Source organism: Colletotrichum higginsianum, chromosome 9 (genome assembly GCF_001672515.1).
Source record: "Colletotrichum higginsianum IMI 349063 chromosome 9, whole genome shotgun sequence".
NCBI classification, from domain to species: Eukaryota; Fungi; Ascomycota; class Sordariomycetes; order Glomerellales; family Glomerellaceae; genus Colletotrichum; species Colletotrichum higginsianum.
Genome location: NC_030961.1, coordinates 3,549,822 through 3,571,054, shown reverse-complemented (window position 1 = coordinate 3,571,054; position 21,233 = coordinate 3,549,822). Strand labels below are relative to the sequence as shown.

Here is a 21,233-nt window from a genome sequence, read left to right as displayed (position 1 = left end):
TCATACTGCCGCGTGCGTCTTGCAGCGCAGCAGAAGCATACGGTTGTGGCGCCAACACACCAGCACCACCAAACGTCACGGGGGTGGCCCGGAGCTCCGCGTCGCGGCCTGCAGACCGACCAAACCCATGCAGATGCAGCAATGTAACGCAAGCTGCGAGGAGGAGGAGGAGGTTCGCTGATGACTTTCGCGAAATCTGATAAGCAATCGCGCCTGGACGGAGAGCGGCGCTAAGAAGTAGAAATAAAGACACGGCAGATGTGGCAGATCCAGATCCGTGTTGGAGGTGCCCGAAAGAAATGGATGCTCGCTCCCTCGGACTGCCGAGGAAATTACCCGTTGGATCATGGAGCTTCCCCGTTCCGGGTCGGCTTAGTCTATCACGTGATAGGTGGATACCAGATCGGTGACGAACGGTGTCGAGTGGGCCACAAACGGTGGGGGGCGTCTCCACTGCCCCCTGCTGCAGTCACTCCGTTTTCTCTGGACCAGACAGGAGACAGATACCTGAACACATGCTAGCGCACGGACGGCAGCTGGAGGTGGCCCAAGCTCTGTCACAGCTCGTGCGACCGAGCTTTAGCTCGAGCCTCAAGGTGCACATCAAAAATATGTGGCTGGTGCACAGACATGTGGCTTGCTCGAAGGGGGCCTGATGCCCCACCTCGAAGCGAAGGCAGGCACGACGGGCTAAATTGCGACTTGCATGACGCGCCCCCCCCAGCGTAACGCGACTTCCCGCTTGTGCCTGAAGGTCTGGGGACTGGGGAGGTATATGGGTGGATGCTCAGGGTCGTGTCCCCCCAAAATCCCCCCAAGGGCTTGGGGCAACAAGTCCACATGAGGATGGGGATGGCTACGGAGGATCCGTCCGCTACCTCCCAAGCTCAGCCCATGACCATCAGCAACCCCAGGGGAATCAACAACGTCAGTATCAGAAGCCAACATCGCACCACACACACGACGCCGCTAGCACCCGTCGCACCAAGGAGGCGTCTTCCGTCCGTTCTCAGCCGCCAACTTGCACATTCTCCATCACTCCGTCGTCACCGGCCTGCCGCTTGCCGTGTAACGGTTAGCTTCTCCTTTTCTCTCGGCCTCTCTCTCTCTGTGTGTGTCAACCCCCCTCTCTTCTTCGATATCCCTTGGCTCCAATCTCCGTCCGACCCGACCCCTCCATTGGTGACATATCCCTTGGAACCAGAGTTACGCTTTCACCTGATAAATCGAGATCCCCCGGCGCTGGCACATCGATATCTCCCCAGTTCTGCATCCATCCTCGTTCTCCATTAACCCTACCGCACACCAAGACCTCCCTTTTTCGATCACCAACCTCGACACACCCAATCCCACCATGGCGTCGCACACCGATTACACTGATATCAAGGCCTCAGCCAAGGAGAACGCCGCCGGTGTCTTTGCCTACGGCCAACGCCAAGTGAACCGCGTCGTCAGCCAGGACACGCGGCAGAGAGCATACGGCAACACCTACAATTTCGCCCAGGAACAGCCCTTCCTCTTTGTGAGTCTGACCTGCAAATGATGCCCTACTCACCGCCGCCTGTTTGCAACGTTAACGTATCGTCTCCAGGCCTTCCTCCTCGTTCAATTCATCTTCTCCTTCATCCCCATCCTCGTCTTCGTCTCCTTCTCCGCATCCACCATCGCGTTCGCCTTCGGAGTCGCTGTCGTCTTCTCGCTTTTCTGGATCGGCGTCGCCCTCCTTGTTCTCGTGCCGACCCTCTTTTTCACCTGCTCAATCGCCGTTCTCGTCTGGGTCTGGGCCGCCGGCAGTTTCGTCATCGCGAAGCGCCTGTACGAGATGTCGCCCATTCGCGCTAGGGGCGAATTGGAGGTGGACGCGCCCAACGGGAAGACATACGCCGTCATCAAGCACGAGGACGGGGTCGATGCGCACTCGCACAACTAAATTGGGATTCTGTTCAAGGGGATACACGGGCTAGGCAATACGGCGGCTATGGTATGATTTGGCGTTGGAAGGAATGGATACCCGGACTGTGAATAGTTCAAGTGATTTAGGGTACTTCGAGTCAGCACGGGTGCTGGGGGCCGCTACGATGCGCATTGCTTGAAAACATAATGACCCAATTGATGTTCCACTTCTGCCATTTCAACGCGCTCACCACGTTTTGCGACTTGTCGTTTGAATTCCCTGCTTGGGGGTGCGGCAGGCTGTAAGCATCACATAGACGAACATCCATCGGTTTCCTAGCTCGGCACTAGAACCGGCGAACATTCCGGGAGTTGGTCCATCTGCCTATCGGCTTCACACGAGAAGGATCCAACGCTTTTGGTAAGGGGGACCCACTTGATTCTTGGGCTACCGACTGAGTTCCCTCCGATATCGAGATGGGACTGATGTAAAGATTGGATAACAGGAGTTAACAGCTCGGGTTCGCTTCGCTACCTCCGAGATAACGTGCATCTGGGCCAATTGAGTTAAGACGTTACTATGTCTTCTCTTACAAGCCAGTCAGTACATTACTGGTGAAATAATGTCTTGATTAGCGAGCTGTGTCCGTCCGGCGATAGGTCCTTGATCGATTGGGACAATCTCCTTTCCGATATAGCATCGTGTGCGTGTGTCTTCAGCGATTAGAAATGTCACCGATGCCTGGTGGACAATACGGGCCTTTTCGAACTACGCGATGTATGCGACTGACTGGCTACGAAATGATAATGCGATCGAAACCTCAGAGGCGAAAAAGAAAGAAAAAGAAACCACTGGACGCATGTTCTAGCGACGGGGTGAAGAAGGTAAGCTGAGAGCGAGAGCAAAAGTAAAAACGAGTGCCAACACTGTGGATCGAACACAGGATCCCCGCATTACAAGTGCGATGCCTTACCACTTGGCCATGCTGGCGAATTGGATGTGAAACAGGACCAAATACGCAGATATGTATCGCGCATTGCTTCCCGTGCAGCTGCCACCCTCTGCTATCTCATGCTTTGTGGTCTTTCTGTAGTTTGCGCCAGCTGAATGAAAGTTTTCAAGGCAGTGTCTCTTGCAATTCAATACTGGTTTGTCTGCTCGGCTGGATCACTTTAGGTACTGTACAAATGGAATCATGTTGAGTATGGTTTAGCTGAAGCCATACAAGCTCAAGAGGTCTGCCTGACCGACTGCGCAGGTGCACCGCCAACACAGCCGGAGGGGAGTTGCCCTACTTTTCATCAGACTCTGTTAGACAATAAAAAACACCTTGAGCACATTGTTGCTCGCTCTTCATTGCTGCCGGCCATCAGGTCGCCGTCCTAGAGACGACTGGCTTCTGGCCAAGTACTGTTTGTCCGCGCTTGGATATCAAAGCGACGTGATACGCATGGTAACTACCTGGTTAGATTGAGGCCATCTGTATCGACCATGGAAGTACGAAGTGTAACTCGCCAAGACTTTCCCTGTTTCTTCTTGATGCTTCCTAGACTCCCACTTGGAATTAAGCAGAAGATGAGGTTGTCTGTAGAGGCTTGGAGGGTCTGGCAGAGGGGAGTGCAGAATCTTGAACCACCCATCTCTGAACCCAATACTGCACAAAATAAACATCACTTTGGCTCCTGGTAGACTTGAAAACTGGTCCCAGTGACAAGATTCCATGAGTCCTAAGTTGCGTGGATGCACTGGGATCTTTGTCACCCTGCATTGGTCCACTGCAAACCTCCATTATGCTCTCCGCTCGCGGCTCCAGGATGCTCTTCTGCGTCGACGGTCGACGCAAGCATCTCTGATATTTCCTCCCTCGAATGACATAGTCCTAAGAGCATTTGACGTAGAGGTAACATAAACGAAAAGTAAGTATTACCTTTTTCCATCTTCGGGGCTTTTTTATGTACCCCTTGTGTCGCAGTACTACCCGAACTTGGGAAACATCGTGATTGATAAGAATGTCAAACGCTTCACATACCAAAAATAAAAACTGAACCAGATATATCTCCAACGAATTTTTCATTAATCATTTGTTATGAGTGAGCCAAGTTTTGAAACAACTGGCCCCATGCAATGATTTAATTAAGCTGGAATCATTATAAAGACTGGTTCTGTAGTTATGGACTTATGAAGGGCGGCATGGTTGAGTCAGGCCCTTCTTATAGTTAGCTAAGGTGGTACAAACCCCAAGTCTAGGCAAGGTTATTGGCGCAAAGCTCGTGAAGCTGGGCTATCTTTCGAGTGCTCACACTCGTTTGGTGGGCGATGCATTCACGTTACGCCTCATAGGCGGAGATGCGCTCTCTGGCCGGTCACCCGTGGAGACCCGAACGGAGGCAGCTCATTACGAGGTGCTCGTTACGAGAACTTTTACAACATCCCAATCCGACCCTGGGATGACACCCCCTGCATCCACACGTGTGTCTCACCGCCCTGTAAAGGGCCCAACGGCCCATTTGGCAGATTGTCCTGTTGGAGGAAGGGCGTAGGGGATAAGGATACTGCCCGCCCATCTCCTCAAGCGAAACGTGCGTCTTCGAAGCCTCTTGTCAACAAATTGGGATCTGTTGTGAAAAGCCGAGCTTCGCACGAACTGCCTCTTGACGAGCTCCAAGGACCATGAGCAATTCCAATATCGACATCACGCATGTGGCGCCCGCGCCTGTGGTATCAAGATGGTCCAGAGCCGCGAAAACCCAAGCTCAAGCGATCGAGGGTACCCGAGTGACGAGGCTGACCCAATGGCTGTTCCATAACCAGATTGGTATGTCACGAGGAGACGACGGTCTCTCATAACGTATCAATGCTGACGAGACCTCATCGTACCCGGGCAGGGCTCGCCTTCTACGCCATCGCTCCTCTGCTCATCGCAAACACCTTCATTCCGGGTTCGCGCCCCTACACGTCCAAGTTCTTCACGCTCTCGTATCACAACCCGACCACGAACAAGTACGGGGCGGGCCACGATGACCTCTGCTTCGTCGCATCCTGCGTGATGCTGTGCATCGGCATTCGCGCGGCCTTGATGCGACACGTCCTCGCACCCCTCGGCAGGCATCTGGGAATTTCCAAGACGAAGGACATCACCCGGTTCTCGGAACAAGGTTGGATGCTGGCTTATTACAGCGTTCTTTGGCCGCTGGGAACGGTACCATTCACCGACGCCATCCACAGCCCTTCCCGGACGTTCCGATGACTGACGAATGTCCAGTATCTCTATTGCAAGTCGCCGTACTACCTTGACATGAAGGAGCTCTGGACCGACTGGCCAAAGAGGGAGCTTGATGGGTGTATGAAGATGTACATCCTGACGCAATGGGCCTACTGGGCCCAGCAGGTCGTTTCTGTCAACATCGAGGTCCGCCGCAAGGACTACTGGGAGACGATTGTCCATCACGCCATCACCAACTCCCTCATTGCCGCATGCTACGCCTACCACCAGACCCGAGTCGGCCACCTGATCTTGGTGCTCATGGACGTCATCGAGTTGATCTTACCGGTAGGTCTGGCCGGGGAAAGAAGTGTCGGTGAATGAATGCGTCCTGCTAACGGCTGCAACAGCTGGCCAAGTGTCTCAAGTACGCCGGCTTCACGACCCTGTGCGACGTTGTGTTCGGCGTGTTCCTCTTCGTGTGGATCTGGACGCGGCACGTCTTCTACCTCATGGCCTGCTGGAGCGTCTACTACGACCTGCCTCGGAGCCTGAAGCAGCCGTGCTTCCGGGGCGCTACCAGGCACATCGAAGGCCCTTTTCCGGCGCCCGAAGAAGGCTGGTCGCATCTCCTCGAGCCGTTTAGGGATCCCGAGGGCACGGTCTGCATGACGGACGGGGTCACGAAGGGCTTCTTGACCTTCCTGCTCGCTCTCGAGGTCGTCATCTGCACGTGGTCCTTCTTCATCGTCCGGGTGACGGTCCGGGTGCTCAAGGGATCGCCGGCGGAAGATGTCAGGAGCGAAGATGAGACCGAGGAAGAGAAGGATCACGACGAGGGGGAGGAGGAGCAGGTTGAGTACGAGATGGTGGAGGCTCTATGTGTAGAGGAAGACGTCGGCGTGGAGTCCATTGACTTGAAGGCCTGGGAGCGCCGCAACGCCAGGAGAGACACCGGTTCGAGGGCGAGAGGCGCCCGGGTTCACAGCCAGAGTGACCGGAAAGATTTGCTCAACAGAATCGGTTGCGAGAAGCAGATCGAGTAAGGGTGTTCCAGGTAAGAGACTTACCGTGGCAGCGCGCGTGTCACAACTCACACAGTCCCTGATGTGCTTCAAGAGGCTCGCAAGAACGCTGGCTTCTTAGGCGAGGATTGGGACCTTGGAGTAGTTGGAGGCCGCCTGAAGAATTTCAAGTCAAGGCTTCTAGCAACGTAATATAACATCACTAGTTTGTCTTATCTGCCTGTGCTAGCAATGTAGAAGAGAGAAGAATACTGTCACAATGCCTTTTCGAAATGCATGATGGCAAACGTGAACACCATTTTGCTTCGCTGGATTAAAGTATATATCATGATGCGGAAGAGCGAGACTTCCTGCTGGCAGGGGAGTGTCATTGAGCCACAAAAAGGCCCGGCGCCTCATTCCTCCTCGGCGGGAGCCTCCTCGCCGTACTCCTCGTCGGCGTAGTCGTCGTCCATGCCGGCATCCTGGTACTGCTGGTACTCGGACACGAGGTCGTTCATGTTGGACTCGGCCTCGGTGAACTCCATCTCGTCCATGCCCTCGCCGGTGTACCAATGCAGGAAGGCCTTCCTGCGGAACATGAGGCTGAACTGGTCGCCCACCCTGCGGAAGCTGTTCTGGATGGCGGTGGAGTTGCCGATGAAGGTGGACGAGACGTCCAAGCCCTTGGGCGGCACGGAGCAGTGGGCCGTCTGGATGTTGTTGGGGATCCATTCGACAAAGTTGGCCGAGTTCTTGGTCTTGATGGCGTGGATCTGGTCCTCGACCTGCTTCATTGACACCTTTCCGCGGCTGCGTAGTGGGGAAGGAAGAAAGATTGGTTAGCAAAGGCTCACACAAACAAAGTCTGGAGAGAAGCAGAGTGAGTGTGCGTGAGAGAGATGGAGCAAAACTTACAACATGGTGGAGCAGGTCAGGAAGCGGCCGTCGCGGAAGTCGGAGGCCAGCATGACGTTCTTGGGGTCGAACATCTGCTGGGTGAGCTCGGCGACGCCGAGGTTCGAGAAGGAGGCGGACGACGTGAGGGGCGCGAAGCCGACGGTGAAGAAGTGCAGTCTCGGGAAGGGCACGAGGTTGACAGCCAGCTTGCGGAGGTCGGCGTTCAGCTGGCCGGGGAAGCGGAAGCCCGTGGTCAGGCCGGACATGACCCTGGACACCAGGTGGTTGAGGTGGCCGTAGGACGGGTGGGCCTGCTTCAGGGTGCGGCGGCAGATGTCGTAGAGGGCCTCGTTATCGATGCAGAAGGTCTCGTCCGAGTTCTCGACGAGCTGGTGGATGGACAGGGTGGCGTTGTAGGGCTCGACGACGACCTCGGAGACCTTGGCGGAGGGCAGGACGGAGAAGGTGGCCATCATGCGGTCGGGGAACTCCTCGCGGACCTTTGCGATGAGGAGGGTACCCATGCCGGAGCCGGTGCCGCCGCCGAGCGAGTGGGTGATCTGGAAGCCCTGCAGACTGTCGCAGTCCTCGGCCTCGCGACGCACGACGTCAAGGACCTGGTCGACCAGCTCGGCGCCCTCGGTGTAGTGGCCCTTGGCCCAGTTGTTGCCGGCGCCGGATTGGCCGTAGACCATGTTGTCCGGGCGGAAGAAGTCGCCGAGCGGACCGGAACGGATAGCGTCCATCGTCGCGGGCTCGAGATCGACCAGGACGGCACGGGGGACGTACTTTTGTTTCGCAGCCTACATCCGGGGGGGAAAGGGGGGTCGTTGGTTAGGAGGCTGAACATGCGAAAGACGGAGAGAGAGAGAGAGGAGGAAGTTGAGGCGGTGGGAAATGTTTAGTCACCTCGGTGAAGTAGACGCTCAGTCTCTCGGATTGCTGCTCATCGGTGCCGCGGAAGCTGTCTCTCGAGTCAGCATGATGATGCCCAAGGATACAGACAACGGGACGGGACGGACAGCTGTCTGTCGCGTCGTCGCGATGGGCTGTTGAGATGAGGGAACACTCACACTCCATCTTGATCCAAGCCATGCTCGCCATGAATGGTTTGCCTGGTAGTGAGTGGGCAGCGTCAGTTGCGGCTCCTCAACGATGCATGCATGCATGCATCGACACACACTCTGTGTGTCTCTCTCTCATTCTCATACCAGAAGGCTGTGCCGATTTGGTTGCCCTACGGAATCATCGTCAGTTGAGGGTTCATAATCATCATCATCATCATCATCAAAACACACTCACTCGAACAAGAGGAGCAGAAAATAGAAGATGGATAGATACGTACACATTGGCCGGTTTGAAGATGGATCTGTCGAGTCGTCGGGTCAGCTCGCATTCAAACAACGCAAAAGGATAGATAATGTGTCATGTGCCACACCATCAAGGGTCACAAACTCACAATCTCACGCATGATGAATTTCGAGAATACGGGTTGTGGATAGTAAAAGCTGGTGGTGAAGGACAGAGATTTACCCCGCTACTCACGACCGAAGGCCATCTTATAGATACGTATTGCCCATAAATCACAACAAACCAACCAACCCCCCTTATCCAAGGGGCCGGCCAACAGCAGCTTTCTCGCCTCGTACCGGATAGGGCCGGCCGGATAGACAGGTACGGACAGAAACAGACAGTCTGGATCTCACTCACAAAACGCCCCCCCACATGCATGGTGCGGTGCTGTATGCATGTGTATGTACCGTACCTGTGGAAGCTCATTCATCTTTAAATGGCTGCCTTGACGAATTGGTAGCTGCCTGCGTGCTGAGGTGGCACGGCGCAATTTAGTTATCCTTTTTGAGAGATGGGGAGGGGACCGCTGCAAGAGTGAGATCTCAGTGAGAGGGAGAGAGAGATAGGGGACACGACACACACACACACACAAACACCCACGCAGAAAGAGAGGAGACACGCAGAACAGAGACCGAGAGTGAAAGAGAGAGGGACCTTCTACTCACTCACACCCCTCGATTTGCCCGGAGGTGACACCGAAAGGAACGGAGCTAGTCCGCGTTGAGCTCATATCCACAGAAATGATTGGTGAGTGATGCTCCGAGATGCTTTTTTTGCTCAGTGAAATCTCAGCAGTTGGTCGCATCATCGTGCGTGTTTTGTCCTTCGTGTCCTCCAAGAATCAACGGGGGGGGGGGGATGTTTAGTGTGCCCAGAAGAGTCCTCTCTGCCTGGTCACCGTCGACCAATGAGTCCCCTGGATGGATATTGGAGTGCTGCCTGTCAATGGCGAAACAATCCTGTTGTGTTGTGTTTTGTTTCCCTCACCGTGCAAACACACACAGAGAGACACTCACACACATCTTTTGATCGGACGGTGTACTGTCGCTGTGGGCAATGGGTGGTGTAACCGTGCTGGTTGCATGCATGGTTGGTTGCTAGGCGCCCCTGACCGTCCCCCCCTTCGGCTTTTTGCTGCCTATTTGAACAAACGCCGAACTCGTGGAGGTTTCCTTCCGGAGCAATCATTCTTCCGTCCGTTGTGTGTGTGTCTCTCTCTCTCTCTCTCTCTCTCTCTCTCTCTCTCTCTGTGTGTGTGTGTGTTCTGTGCGTTTGTGTATCCCCAGGGAAATATGTCCCCAATTTCCCCGAGGCTCGGCGTGCATTCCAGCGCGCACCCACGTGGCGGGACCAACACTCAGCCCCCAGAGAGAGCTGGAAAAGGAGCATGTCAAGCACAAAGCAGCTGGCTCCCGTGCCGAACTGTTGGCGGGCAACTGACTAACCGGACAGAGAGCCGAAAGAGAGAGAGAGAGAGAGAGAGAGAGAGAGAGAGAGAGAGCCGTAATGTGGGCGGAGGGCCACGTTGACGGCTTCGTCCGGAGACGGCGGGCTGAACTACCGTACGCCACCGCACCGCAGAGATCGTCGTCTGTAAGTGTACTCGGGACAGCCGAACGGACGGGCCCAGAGTGGGGGTTTGTTTGCATTGCGTTGCACTGCATGTCTGCCTAGAAGCCCGGTTGCGAGAGTGTTGTGAGAGTTGAATGAGCCGCCGCCGCCGCCGCCATCATTACCATGCAAGAGGCTCCGCATAGCCCATGGATGGGCGTGGTATAGTGTTTGGGGGGATCTTCATTGCGGATTAAGGTTATGCATTCTGCAAGACTATGAGAGCCCCCCCCCCCCCCTTCGCCAAGCGGTCGGTCGCACGACGGGGCGAAAGCAGCCTGACCGACATACATGCTTGCGCCCCTGACATACCAATGAGATCAGAGACACGCAGCTGTATTATGCTGATCATTCAATTTCGAGGAGCGCCTCTTGCTTCAAAGTGACAGCACGGCAACCCTTGGGGCGAGAAGGGCTGTGATTCAGCCACTTACGAGGGGCAAGACGATCTGGAACGCAGTGGTGCTGGGCACTATATGGGTTCACTCACGGACAAGCTGGCTTATTCATGTCATCATGTCCGCACCGAGCGCAGAGAAGAGAGAGCGAGAGTGTATGTGCGAGAGTGTATGTGCGAGAGTGTATGTGTGAGAGTGTATGTGTGAGAGTGTATGTGTGAGAGTGTATGTGTGAGATTGAGTGAGAACGAAAGCGAAAGAGAGAGGTAGAGAGGGAGAGATGGTGAGACAAGAGAGATTGAAGATATCACGGCCGACAACATTACAATCATCTAACCTCAAGCAGCATCCCCCCTCTCAGACAGGATGGACGGCCTGGGCCTTCTGTTCGATCCCGCAATGACTGCCGACCGTTGCCAAAAGCAATGCGTAACAGTGACATCTAGCCCGGCGGAGACAAGGAAACATGGACTACACGCACTAAGGGGGACTCGTAAGTGTTCCTTTGAGCAGCCAAGACATTGTGTCTTGCAGTTTAATGAAGCAGAACCTGTGGCTTGCCCGTCAAAGAATTGGGAACTGGCCTTCGAAAGACCAGGTCCCCCCACGACGAAAACGGCAAATTTCCCGTCCTTGACAACCCACGTTCCGTAGTCGAGGAATGGGGGAAGCATGAGGAGATATATCAACATCGACAACACCTCCCTAGCTTTGAAGGGAAGCTCTCTCAATCTCTCGCTCACTTCACTTCCACCTGCAGTTTGCTTCTAGCAGCACCATCATTGCCGCATCTTCTTCTTCTACTTCTTATTCTCTCCTTTATACCACCTTTGCTTCCCTTCCGAGGGGGTATAGTCGATTCGACTCGACTCGACTCGCTGGCAGGAATCATATCGAACTCCCTTTACGGTCCTCGCTTGTGCCAACTCATTATTCACCAAATAACATCTCCGTAATTCTGTAATACTTCAACCATTGGGCAAGCAGATATGCATTTCTCCGCCAGCACAGCTCTCGGCCTGGGTCTCCTGGCCGCCCACGCCGCGGCTATTGTCGTCCCTGTCAAGAAGGACGTCGGTCTCAGCCTCCCCGTGACCGTGACCGTGACCGACGCGCCTCTCCCCGTCACTGTAACCATCACGACGCCTGTCACCGTCACCGCCACCGTGTCCATCTCAGTGACAGCGGGTAGCAACTCAACGACATCGGGGGCCAACTCAACGACCATCTCGTCAACCACGTCCGTCACGTCCACCACACCCATCACGACGACGACCGTTCTCTCGATCGCCGTCTCGACAGCCGTCCCAGCCACCTCGGCCGTTCCCACGACGCCCGAGACGCCCGAGACACCCGAGACGCCCACGACGCCGTCGACCGCCGGGCTGACCGCTGACCAGCAGAGAGCCCTCGACCTCCACAACACCTATCGTGCCGAGGTCGGCAGCCCACCGCTGACCTGGGACGCCGGGCTCGCCGAGAGCGCGCAGGCGTGGGCCAACCACCTCACGACCGTCGGCAGCCTCGTGCACGACACGAACACGGGCGGCCAGGGCGAGAACCTGGCGCTGCAGTCGGGCGGCACCAACACCTACTACGCCAACGGCGTGCAGCGGTGGCTCAACGAGAAGTCGCTGTACGACGGTCAGCCCATCCGTAGGGAGGGCACGCCCAACTACCAGGACTACGGCCACTACAGTAAGTAGCCTCTCTTAGTTAGCCCTTCTGACATGAACTATATCCGAGGACGCGTCCACTGACGGTGCCACAGCCCAAGCCGTCTGGAAGTCCACTACCAAGGTCGGCCTGGCCCTTGCGACTGATGCAAAGGGCACGGCTTACGTGGTCGCCCGCTACTCGCCCGCTGGAAACTTGTAAGTAGACGGACGCCCCGAGTCCTGAACCGACGTGTGTTTTGTAGATGCGTTTTAGTTGCTAACTGCTCTCTCCCCTTAGCATTGGCCAGATGCCTTACTAGGTAGTTGGTTGAGCGTAGACGTATCGTCAGGCGAGTTGTGTGTGAGACGCGTGAGAGGGGAATAATGGGGTGGCGATGGAGGCTGGTCTGAGAACAGCTTCACACTCATCTTGGGGGCCCTTTTCGGCTGTAATAGAGTTGAGGCGTTGAAGCTTGATTTTTAGATCCGCGTGTCGGAGGTAGATTCCATGTATTATATAGTATGGCTCAGTTGATACCAGATCCAACTTGCAGCTTGAAAATATCATTAGATATGTGGACGGAAGGGAGAAAGGAGAGCAGAAACAAAAGAAACGATTTCACAGCATGTCCCTCCAACATTGCCGGGGGTAGCCCCACGACAGATGTGCACACAATTCGGCCGAATTTCGGCGGACGAACCGGCTGGCCGGCCGCTTTCTTCACCCTCACTCACCACTCTCACTCACCACCCCCAAACGACAACTTTCGCGTTCGTCCGTCCGAAACCTTGACCGAATGCTCACCGGAGACCATTGAACCGACCGGGTTCCAGGCGGTCACACGCAAGAAAATGACTACGGACCAAAGCAGCAGCAACAACACCAATACTAGCAGGCCCACCGCCTCGGAGCGACGGGCCGCTGCGGCTAAGCGCCGATTCGTCCGCAAGGGCACCAAGAGCTGCTGGGAGTGCCGCCGGCGCAAGATCCGGTGCATCTTCGACGACAAGGGCCCGCCCGACACGTGCAGGACGTGCTGGGAGAAGGGGGCGCCGTGCATTAGCCAAGAATTCCCCGAGGAGGAGGCCAGGAGCGCGCCGGCGCCGGCGGGGGGTCTGGGCGATCGGCTGGGCCGCGTCGAACGGCTGGTTGAGCGGCTGTACCGTCGGATCGATGACTTGGAAGCACCCGCATCGGCTTCGCCCAAGAAGGAGGAGGAGTCCCGGGACGGCTCTACTCCGACGTGGGAAGCCCCGGTTAACGCGTGCTCTCCGAGACATGCCGGAGGACGACCGGCCGGGGCCGAGATCCCGGGTCCGTCTCCCTTGGACACGGGGGGTAATGATACATTAAACGTACGTACGGCCAAGTTTAGTGCTTCTTACATGATGTGTAAGTACCTTAGTTGCTGACGCGTGCCTGTCCCCCCCTGAAGAGAGCGCACGTTGGTCCGCCGAGCCAGGGACCAAACGACGCCGGGTTCTCGGCCAACGCCCAGCTCCGGGCTTACAGCAGGCAACTCTCTGCCGCGATCCCGCCGCCGGAGGACTGCCGGGACATCTACAAGCTCTACTCGGACGCCGATCTCGTCTTCCAGGCCATCTTCGTCCCGTACTGCCTCCTGGGCTCCCTCGAGCCGGAGAGCGTGGAGCATTTCATGGACTCTCTCAGGGAGCCCATGCACCCCGTCCTCCTCGCCAAGAGGATGCTCATGGTGGCCGCCATGCTCCAGAGGCTTCCTGCAAACCGGCCCGTCAAGCCGGGGGTGTCGGAGTCGTCCTTCCGGATCATGGAGAAGTTGGCCGAGACGGCCATCGGCGTCGTGTGCGAGGCCAACGCGCTCATGGGGACGCTGGAAGCCCTCGAATGCGTCGTCCTGCAGACGGCCTACTTGGTCAACAGCGGAAACCCGAGGCTGTCGCTGCTGTCGTGCCGCCGGGCCATCTCGTTGGCCCAGCTCATGGGCATCCATCGGCCTCACGACCCGGCCACCGTCGAGACGTTGGACCCCGAATCACCGAGGCGGACAGGCTTCGTGTGGTTTCGCATCGTCTACCTCGAACGCTTCATCTGCCTTCTCCTGGGTCTCCCGAGCATCACCCACGACGCCAGGACAATATGCGACGAGACGACGCGGTCCTACATCGAGAGCGACCCCATCCAACGGCTCGAGAGCTTCCACAGCGACATCGCCGCCAAAGTCATCCGGCGGAACGACAAGGACACGTTCCTCTCCAACATGGAGACCACGCACGCCCTCGACCGCGAGCTGCAGGCGGCGGCCGCCACGATGCCCCCGCGGTGGTGGACGACCCCCCCGGACTTGGTCAACCCGAGCGGCGACTCGCTTCCCCTGGAGATCGTCCGGCACAGCATCCGGCTGTGCAACCAGATCTTCCACTTCTTCCTCGTCATCCAGATCCACCTGCCCTTCATGCTGCGGCACGCCAAGGACGGCACGGCCGCCAGCAGCAGCCGGATGGCCTGCCTCGAGGCGAGCCGGTCGGTGCTGGCATGCTTCGTCTCGACCCGCAGCAACGCCCGCCAGGCCTGCAGCGTCCCCGACGCCGCCGACTTCTACGCCCTCATCGCCGCCATGACGCTGCTGCTGGCCCACGTCGACGCCCGCCGCCGGGACCGCGGGAGGGACGTCCTCGCCTACCAGCGCCACGCGGACCGCGACAGGGTCGAGGAGGCGCTGGAGCACATGCGCGACCGCAGCTCCATGTCCGCCGACATGCTGTCCGTGAGGAGCGCCGACGTGCTGAGGAGCCTGCTCGCCATCGAGGCGGACGCCGCGAGGGGGTCGACCTTTACGGCGAGTCTCAGTCCGACGTCGACGTCGACGTCGACGCCGGCGTCCTGCGGCGTGGGCGGAGGAGGAGGAGGAGGAGGAGGACATGTCGGGGACTCTCGGAACGTGCTGCAGCTCAGGATCCCGTGCTACGGGACGGTGACCATATCGCCGGATGCTCCTCCGTCCCGCGAGCCCTGGGTGCCTTCCGACCGAATTCAACAACCGGTCTCTCTGGAGACGCAGAGAGGAGAGGACACCACGTCGTCGGAGCCTAATGTTCTGACGGGCGCACCAGCACCGGGGGACGGCTCTGTCGCCATGATGGACGTGCCGGGAAACCCGGGCTCGCAGCTTGGCCAGAATGCCGATCCGACATGGCTGTCCGGACTCGGGAACCCCCGGTGGATGGGCTCCGGGATCTCGGCCGGACTGGAAGACTGGCCGTTCCAAGGCGTCGACGCTGCCTTTTTCGACAGCATGATCAGAGGTTTCGAAGAGTCGGATTCGCCTATGTGAAACGTAATGCTACAATACAAGAGAGAGACTCTGTAAAAATGCGATTCCCAGGCGTCACTGATGTATATATATACGTATATATATATATATATTTATATCCCAGTGACGCCTCCCACCAGCCAGCCCCTCAGACAATCACCCCTTCAAGTGAACAGTGCATGAGGGCTATCAAAACAGTCATCCCAACGAGTCCCGGAAGAAGAATAGAACCGCTCGAGCACTTTCCTCGCCGCCAGCGGCAGATACACGCCCAGGTCCCGGCTCTCCTCGTCCAGCCGATTGAGGATGAACGCCCGAGCCGTCGGACTGACGCCCTTGGCCTCGAAGCCGGCCACGACGATGGGCCACGCCGTGGAGCTCCTCAGCAGCGGCGAGGCGGCCGTCGTCTCGAGCATCGAGAACAGCCGGCTGCGGTGTATCCTCGCGACGGCCGTCCACCCGGCCGAGGAGGGGGCCACGGCGCCGGCGCTCCGCAGGGACGAGATGGCGAAGAGCACGACGGCGGACTGGTAGACCCGCGCCATTGTGAGGTAGCCCTCCTTCGAGTCCTCCTTGGTCTCGGACCAGGATTCGGGCGAGAAGTCGGTGATCTTGGTGAGCAGCTCTTCCGCCTCGGGCCGGATCGACGCAGCGGTCTCCTGGGCATCATCATCATCATCATCATCATCATCATCTGGTTGGCGCGTTGCGAGGAAGCGGAGGCGGTTGACCCGGATGATGTCGATGAACAGCTCCGCGGGACACGGCAGAAACGGGTAGTAGCCCGTTCCGAACACGTCTGCGCAGAGATCCCTCAGCTCGAAGTTGGAGACGGGTGACATCTGGTCGTCTGCTGGGCTGGTTGTGTTGGCAAAGTTTTCGATGCTGGGGGTGGGCGGTGTCAGTATATCCTTTTTGGTTGTTCGACATCTGTTGGTACATGTAATACTAGCTGATACACAACGATGATGGCAAGACTCATATAAAGGATGAGTTCTTTCGACTCACATTTTACAGAAGAGGACCAGGACTTTCAAATGAGGCGTCTTTTGACACACGGCCTCCCAGCCGCCGCGCAGAGCGATCAAGGCCGTGAATCCCTTGATGTGGAAGCGCCAGTTGGACGCCGTCGCGGATCCCATGAGCTGCTCGAAGTCGACATCATCAGTACATGGCAGTCAACAACGAACGGTACAGCACGGCGGGGTAAGACTAGAGACGTACATCACCGTAGAGAAAGACGATGACGCTGGACAACGTAAAGTCCGAGGAGCACATCCGCTCGAGCGCGATGTCCCTGTTCAGGGCCTGGACCGCCGTGGAGCGGTGCTGGCACGCCCTGGCCCGCACCTCGGCCACGAACGGGTCGTTCTTCCGCTGCGACAGGCGCAACAAGCGGTGCTCGATGGCCATGGCGACCAGGGCGTGCTGGATGCAGGGCTTCATGTAGTGGACGTAGATCACGGGTATGACCCAGGGGCTCTGGGCCAGCTGGTTCGAGGTGAAGGACGGGTAGACTTGTTCATTCCCTGCGGTGGACGTCGTTCGTCTGTCAGCATCTCACAACCCGATCCCATCTGGAGACGGTGGTTTCCAAAGGATATATCCTCGGACAGAAGCAGATCATGCGTGTGCCTTGGCGTTTACAGAACAGGAACCGAACAAGGGGGGGGGGGGAGGGGATGCGGAGGTGGTCTAACTAACAGTAGAGAGTGGCCTCAATGATATCGCACGTCTCCGATCGCAACTCTTGCCCAGGAAAGATGTGGACCAGCTGCTTTCCACTGGCGACGAGTCTTAAAACGTCGTCTTTCTCTTGGCTGCCGGCTTGGCTCTTCGAGACGGCGTCGCCTCCAGCAGCTGTAGCACCACCCTTGCGCTTCCACGTCCGCGTCTTGACCTTGTTGGGAGCCAGCCAGGTCAGCGGTTTCTTGTCCTCGTACCCGGGACACACCACGCCGCTGATCTTGCATTTGGAGCAGACGGGGCGCGCCGAGTCGCAGACCAGCCGCCGGCGCTGACACTCCCAGCACTGCCGTCTACCACTGTCGCCGCCGCCGCCGCCGCCGCCGCCGATTGTCGTTTGTGACGAGGCCCTCGTAGCGAGGGCCAGCCGTGTCGATGTGGAAGTCATCGTCGTCTGTACCTGGACTGAGGCTGGCTTTGACGGGGAGCTTGTACACTTTGGGATATTCGAGGTCAACGGGACCGCGGAGGTGTATGCAGCGCGCGCCGGTTCGGGAGGCCGAGTTTAATAGTTGGATGGGATCATAGGCGTGGACCTGCCCGGGCCAAATCCACCGCGAAGCTCATTGGCGACGAAGCGGGTGCGAGACCAACGCGGCGGGGGTTGCAGGTCTTGGCCACTTCATTATCCTGATCAGGTAAGGCGCCGCGAATCCTTGGTGGCTTTTCGTGGGACTGACCATTCAGCAGACAGTCAGCCCTACCAGGCCGAGGTGTGGCTTCTGTCGTACGACCTACGATGTGACAGCAACCAATCCGGACGCGGATGGGAGAGAAACGTGTAGAGTTTGTGAGACTCGAGGTGGCGGGAAGTCATGGGCTGTTAAGAAATCATGGTTCTCCGAACCTCATCATCGGTGTTGGGATACAACGCGACGGACGTATTGTACAACTGCGAGCTTGACTTTTGGGCTTCCGGGAAAGTCGACAAGCACGACGACAGATACGATACTTCTAGCATCCAGGGCAACGCCGCAGCTTCCAAACCCGCAAGTTCACTATTACAATATCTCTGTTGTAGAGGGGGACGGATATACAGAGTGTTGGAAGCCCAAGAGTCGGGAGAGCTTATATCACAAGTCGACAGAGTGATAACTAAATTACAACTACTTAGTTATGAACGTCAGTGGTAAGGAGAACTAAGTTGGATAATTACATGGTTTCTGAGAGTATGCGTTCGTGCAAGACCTAGAATGCACAATTGTAGCCTAGACGCGTATTGCTTCGCAGCAAGACCACATGTGTCAAGCATGCTTGATCGTTCCGTTGCCATACTGTATTAGATACATGATACTATGGTTTTCAGTTTCTAACGTCGGCGTAAGAAGTGGATTTTGCCTAAGGGGGGTCTCTGGTTATTTCACCTGCCCTGCCCTTTAGGAAGAACGAGACATAACAGGAGCAAACAGGTTGCGGTTCTAAAAAGTCCTTGCGTTGACGATACGACAGCACCTGTGTTCGATCTTGTCTGGTGGTTGGTCTAGAATTCCTTATGCCACCTCTGTTACCTTTGTTGTTCTTAGTGGCAGGACACACTACACTATTTCCTCAAAGGGCACCTTTAGCTTGCATTAGCAAAAGGACGTAACTACAAGTCCCTACTTGCAGCTGTGCTATATTTTCTGCTATCGCGAGTGCCACTTACGTTGAGATGGCACCAGTGGGTGATCGTCAGTATGAATAAGGATGGTTGAATGCTTTTGACAATGACCCCGGGGAGAGCCGCTTGGTATACACGGGTGTGAAATGGGACGTCTAGGTGTCTCGGAAGTCTCAAATGGGTTTCGCGACATGTGCTGAACGACGAGTAACTCCTGTGGCCCCCGAACTGACGTACTGCCAATGAAAACAAGCTTGCCATCTCAGATAATCCTCTCAAACTAAAGTATCCAGAGCCTTCGCAACGCAACCAGCATCACCATGGCTGCCCCCTCCCTCACCCCAACGCGCGCGTCCTAAATGGCGATAAGAGGAGCCTCGATGGCCGGGAAAGCAGCAGCGGGCTGGGTGTCCTTGAGGGACAGAAAGTTGTTCCTCGACTTCAGCGGCGACTCTCCCGTCACGAAGGTGAAGACGATGGTGAAGACGGTGATCGCCGCGGTGCCGATGCTGATGGCCTGGTTCACGGAGGCGGCGACGCACGATAACCCGCTATCCCCTTCCTTTTCCTCGGCCAACTGCTTGCAGTCCTTGTAAGTCAGACTACCCACTTTTCGGCACCCCCCCCATTTCGGCACCCCAAAAATGCCTCAAATGCCTCATCACCAGAACATACCCCTCAACTTTCAACATCAACAACATTTTCTATACTTATGCGAATAACCTCATTTTTTCCTCAGAGCTTCTTTTCGACCTTATGGGCCAGTATACCGAAGATGAAGTCAATCAGGCCCTTGACGCAATAACCAACGGCATGCCCATTAAGAGGGCTGGTCAGGTGTATGGCATCCCAAGATCAACACTTCAGTATCGGATTAAGGGCACTCAACCAAGGTCAATTGCCTTTTCTGACCTGCAGAGACTTTCTGTTAGTCAGGAGGCTAAACTGGCTGAATGGGTTCGCATTCAGCATGCCCTTGGTGTTGCCCCAACCCATCTGCAAGTGAGGCTATTCGCAGAAAGGATCCTCCATGCCATGGGGGATACAGAGCCTATAGGAAAAGGCTGGATCCAAGCCTTCTTGAAGAGGAATCCATCAGTCAAGGTCCAGAGAAGTCGCCCTATCGATTCTAGGCGTGTTAATGGGGCATCTACTGAGGTCATCAGGGACTGGTTCAAACTACTCGCCATACCAGAGATCACCAGCATCAAACCAGCTAATAGATACAACATGGATGAGACTGGTATCCTTGAGGGCCAGGGATCTAATGGGCTGGTGCTGGGCATGTCTGAGACGAAGTCTGTACGTAAGAAACAGCCTGGATCAAGGGCATGGGTATCCATCATCGAATGCATCTCTGCCCTGGGCCATGTTCTGAATCCCCTCGTTATCTATAAGGGCAAGGCAGTCCAGCAGCAGTGGTTTCCTCTAGACCTTGGCCCTTATGAAGGATGGCAATTCACTGCAACGGAGAATGGATGGACTTCAGATGCCACTGCAGTTGAATGGCTGCAGAAGGTCTTCATCCCTCAGACTCTTCCTCAGGGCAAGGAGGTCAGGCTGCTGATCATGGATGGACATGGGAGTCATACAACGACTGACTTTATGTGGTTATGCTATATAAACAACATCCATCTATTGTTCTTACCGCCACATACCTCCCATGTCCTCCAGCCACTTGATCAGTCAGTCTTCAGCCCTGTCAAGGCAGCCTATAGGAAGGAGCTTGGATACCTTGGTCAGTGGAATGATTCAACTGTTGTAGGCAAGAGGAACTTTATAGGCTGTTATCAGAAGGCTCGTACTGCAGGTATGACGATGCAGAACATTAGAAGTGGTTGGAAATGGACAGGGTTATGGCCTGTCTCTATGGCGAAGCCTCTGATGAGCTCCCTACTGCTCCCATCAACACCAGCAGCATCAGGATCATCTGATCAGGTCAGCAAAGGGCAGTCTGGAGGCAAGGAAGCTGAAGGATGGGTATCTGCGTCATCTGCAGTGGCATGGTCGACGCCAAGGAAGATGAAGGATCTAGCTGGGCAGTTGAAGCTATTCACAGAGCTGGAGAATGATGCCTTTACTCAACGCCTTCTATTCAGGAAGGTAAAAAAAGGCTTCAGCGAGCAGGCATATGAGCTGGCAAATACCCAGCAGAAACTGGAGCTTCTGCAGGCCCAAGTCACCAATACTGCAGTAAGGAAAAGAAGGGCAGTCCAGCTGGATCCTAACACTAAGTTCGCCAACATCAAAGACATCCAGCAGGCGCAACTTAAGGCTGGGGAAAAAGAGGATGATGCAGCCGAATCCAGCGACTCTGAATACCCTAGTGAAGCTGAAAGCTGTATTGTTGTTGCATCTAGAAGAAGTCAATGATTAATTGAAGTCGACGAGTATGATGGGAATAGCTTCATTTTTGGGGTGCCGAAATGGGGGGGGTGCCGAAAAGTGGGTAGTCTGACTTAAATGGAGTAGAAAGTGGACGGGGTGGTGATGACTACTATCGGGAGAGTCACGATCCCCCACCGCCTCACGAATCTCCCAAAGCCGGACTCCCGCTTGTCAAGGGCGGTGGGA

The 21,233-nt window shown here is 56.2% G+C and overlaps 6 protein-coding genes across 6 annotated transcripts; 4 read left to right on the top strand and 2 right to left on the bottom strand.

The window, feature by feature from the left end:
• Nucleotides 1–1,354: 1,354 nt before the first annotated feature.
• CH63R_13284 (uncharacterized protein) lies at nucleotides 1,355–1,930 on the top strand (the record flags this gene model as incomplete). The annotated part of the gene is made up of 2 exons (XM_018308258.1): nucleotides 1,355–1,522; nucleotides 1,592–1,930. 2 exons carry the CDS (start codon nucleotides 1,355–1,357, stop codon nucleotides 1,928–1,930), a joined length of 507 nt encoding a protein of 168 aa, XP_018152675.1.
• A 2,634-nt stretch (nucleotides 1,931–4,564) lies between these two features.
• CH63R_13283 (TLC domain-containing protein) lies at nucleotides 4,565–6,142 on the top strand (the record flags this gene model as incomplete). The annotated part of the gene is made up of 4 exons (XM_018308257.1): nucleotides 4,565–4,709; nucleotides 4,780–5,093; nucleotides 5,157–5,444; nucleotides 5,507–6,142. The coding sequence occupies 4 exons, from the start codon at nucleotides 4,565–4,567 to the stop codon at nucleotides 6,140–6,142; spliced, it is 1,383 nt and encodes a 460-aa protein (XP_018152674.1).
• Nucleotides 6,143–6,516: 374 nt separating this feature from the next.
• Nucleotides 6,517–8,471, bottom strand: CH63R_13282 (Tubulin beta-1 chain; the record flags this gene model as incomplete). The annotated part of the gene is made up of 7 exons (XM_018308256.1): nucleotides 6,517–6,913; nucleotides 7,019–7,803; nucleotides 7,910–7,964; nucleotides 8,074–8,115; nucleotides 8,212–8,237; nucleotides 8,346–8,369; nucleotides 8,460–8,471. The coding sequence occupies 7 exons, from the start codon at nucleotides 8,469–8,471 to the stop codon at nucleotides 6,517–6,519; spliced, it is 1,341 nt and encodes a 446-aa protein (XP_018152673.1).
• A 2,880-nt stretch (nucleotides 8,472–11,351) lies between these two features.
• Nucleotides 11,352–12,340, top strand: CH63R_13281 (SCP-like extracellular protein; the record flags this gene model as incomplete). Its single annotated transcript, XM_018308255.1, has 3 exons — nucleotides 11,352–12,060; nucleotides 12,134–12,236; nucleotides 12,319–12,340. The coding sequence occupies 3 exons, from the start codon at nucleotides 11,352–11,354 to the stop codon at nucleotides 12,338–12,340; spliced, it is 834 nt and encodes a 277-aa protein (XP_018152672.1).
• A 532-nt stretch (nucleotides 12,341–12,872) lies between these two features.
• CH63R_13280 (C6 zinc finger domain-containing protein) lies at nucleotides 12,873–15,334 on the top strand (the record flags this gene model as incomplete). The annotated part of the gene is made up of 2 exons (XM_018308254.1): nucleotides 12,873–13,376; nucleotides 13,457–15,334. 2 exons carry the CDS (start codon nucleotides 12,873–12,875, stop codon nucleotides 15,332–15,334), a joined length of 2,382 nt encoding a protein of 793 aa, XP_018152671.1.
• A 143-nt stretch (nucleotides 15,335–15,477) lies between these two features.
• On the bottom strand, nucleotides 15,478–17,447 carry CH63R_13279 (C6 zinc finger protein; the record flags this gene model as incomplete). Its single annotated transcript, XM_018308253.1, has 4 exons — nucleotides 15,478–16,198; nucleotides 16,322–16,458; nucleotides 16,538–16,842; nucleotides 17,018–17,447. The coding sequence occupies 4 exons, from the start codon at nucleotides 17,445–17,447 to the stop codon at nucleotides 15,478–15,480; spliced, it is 1,593 nt and encodes a 530-aa protein (XP_018152670.1).
• Nucleotides 17,448–21,233: the final 3,786 nt, after the last annotated feature.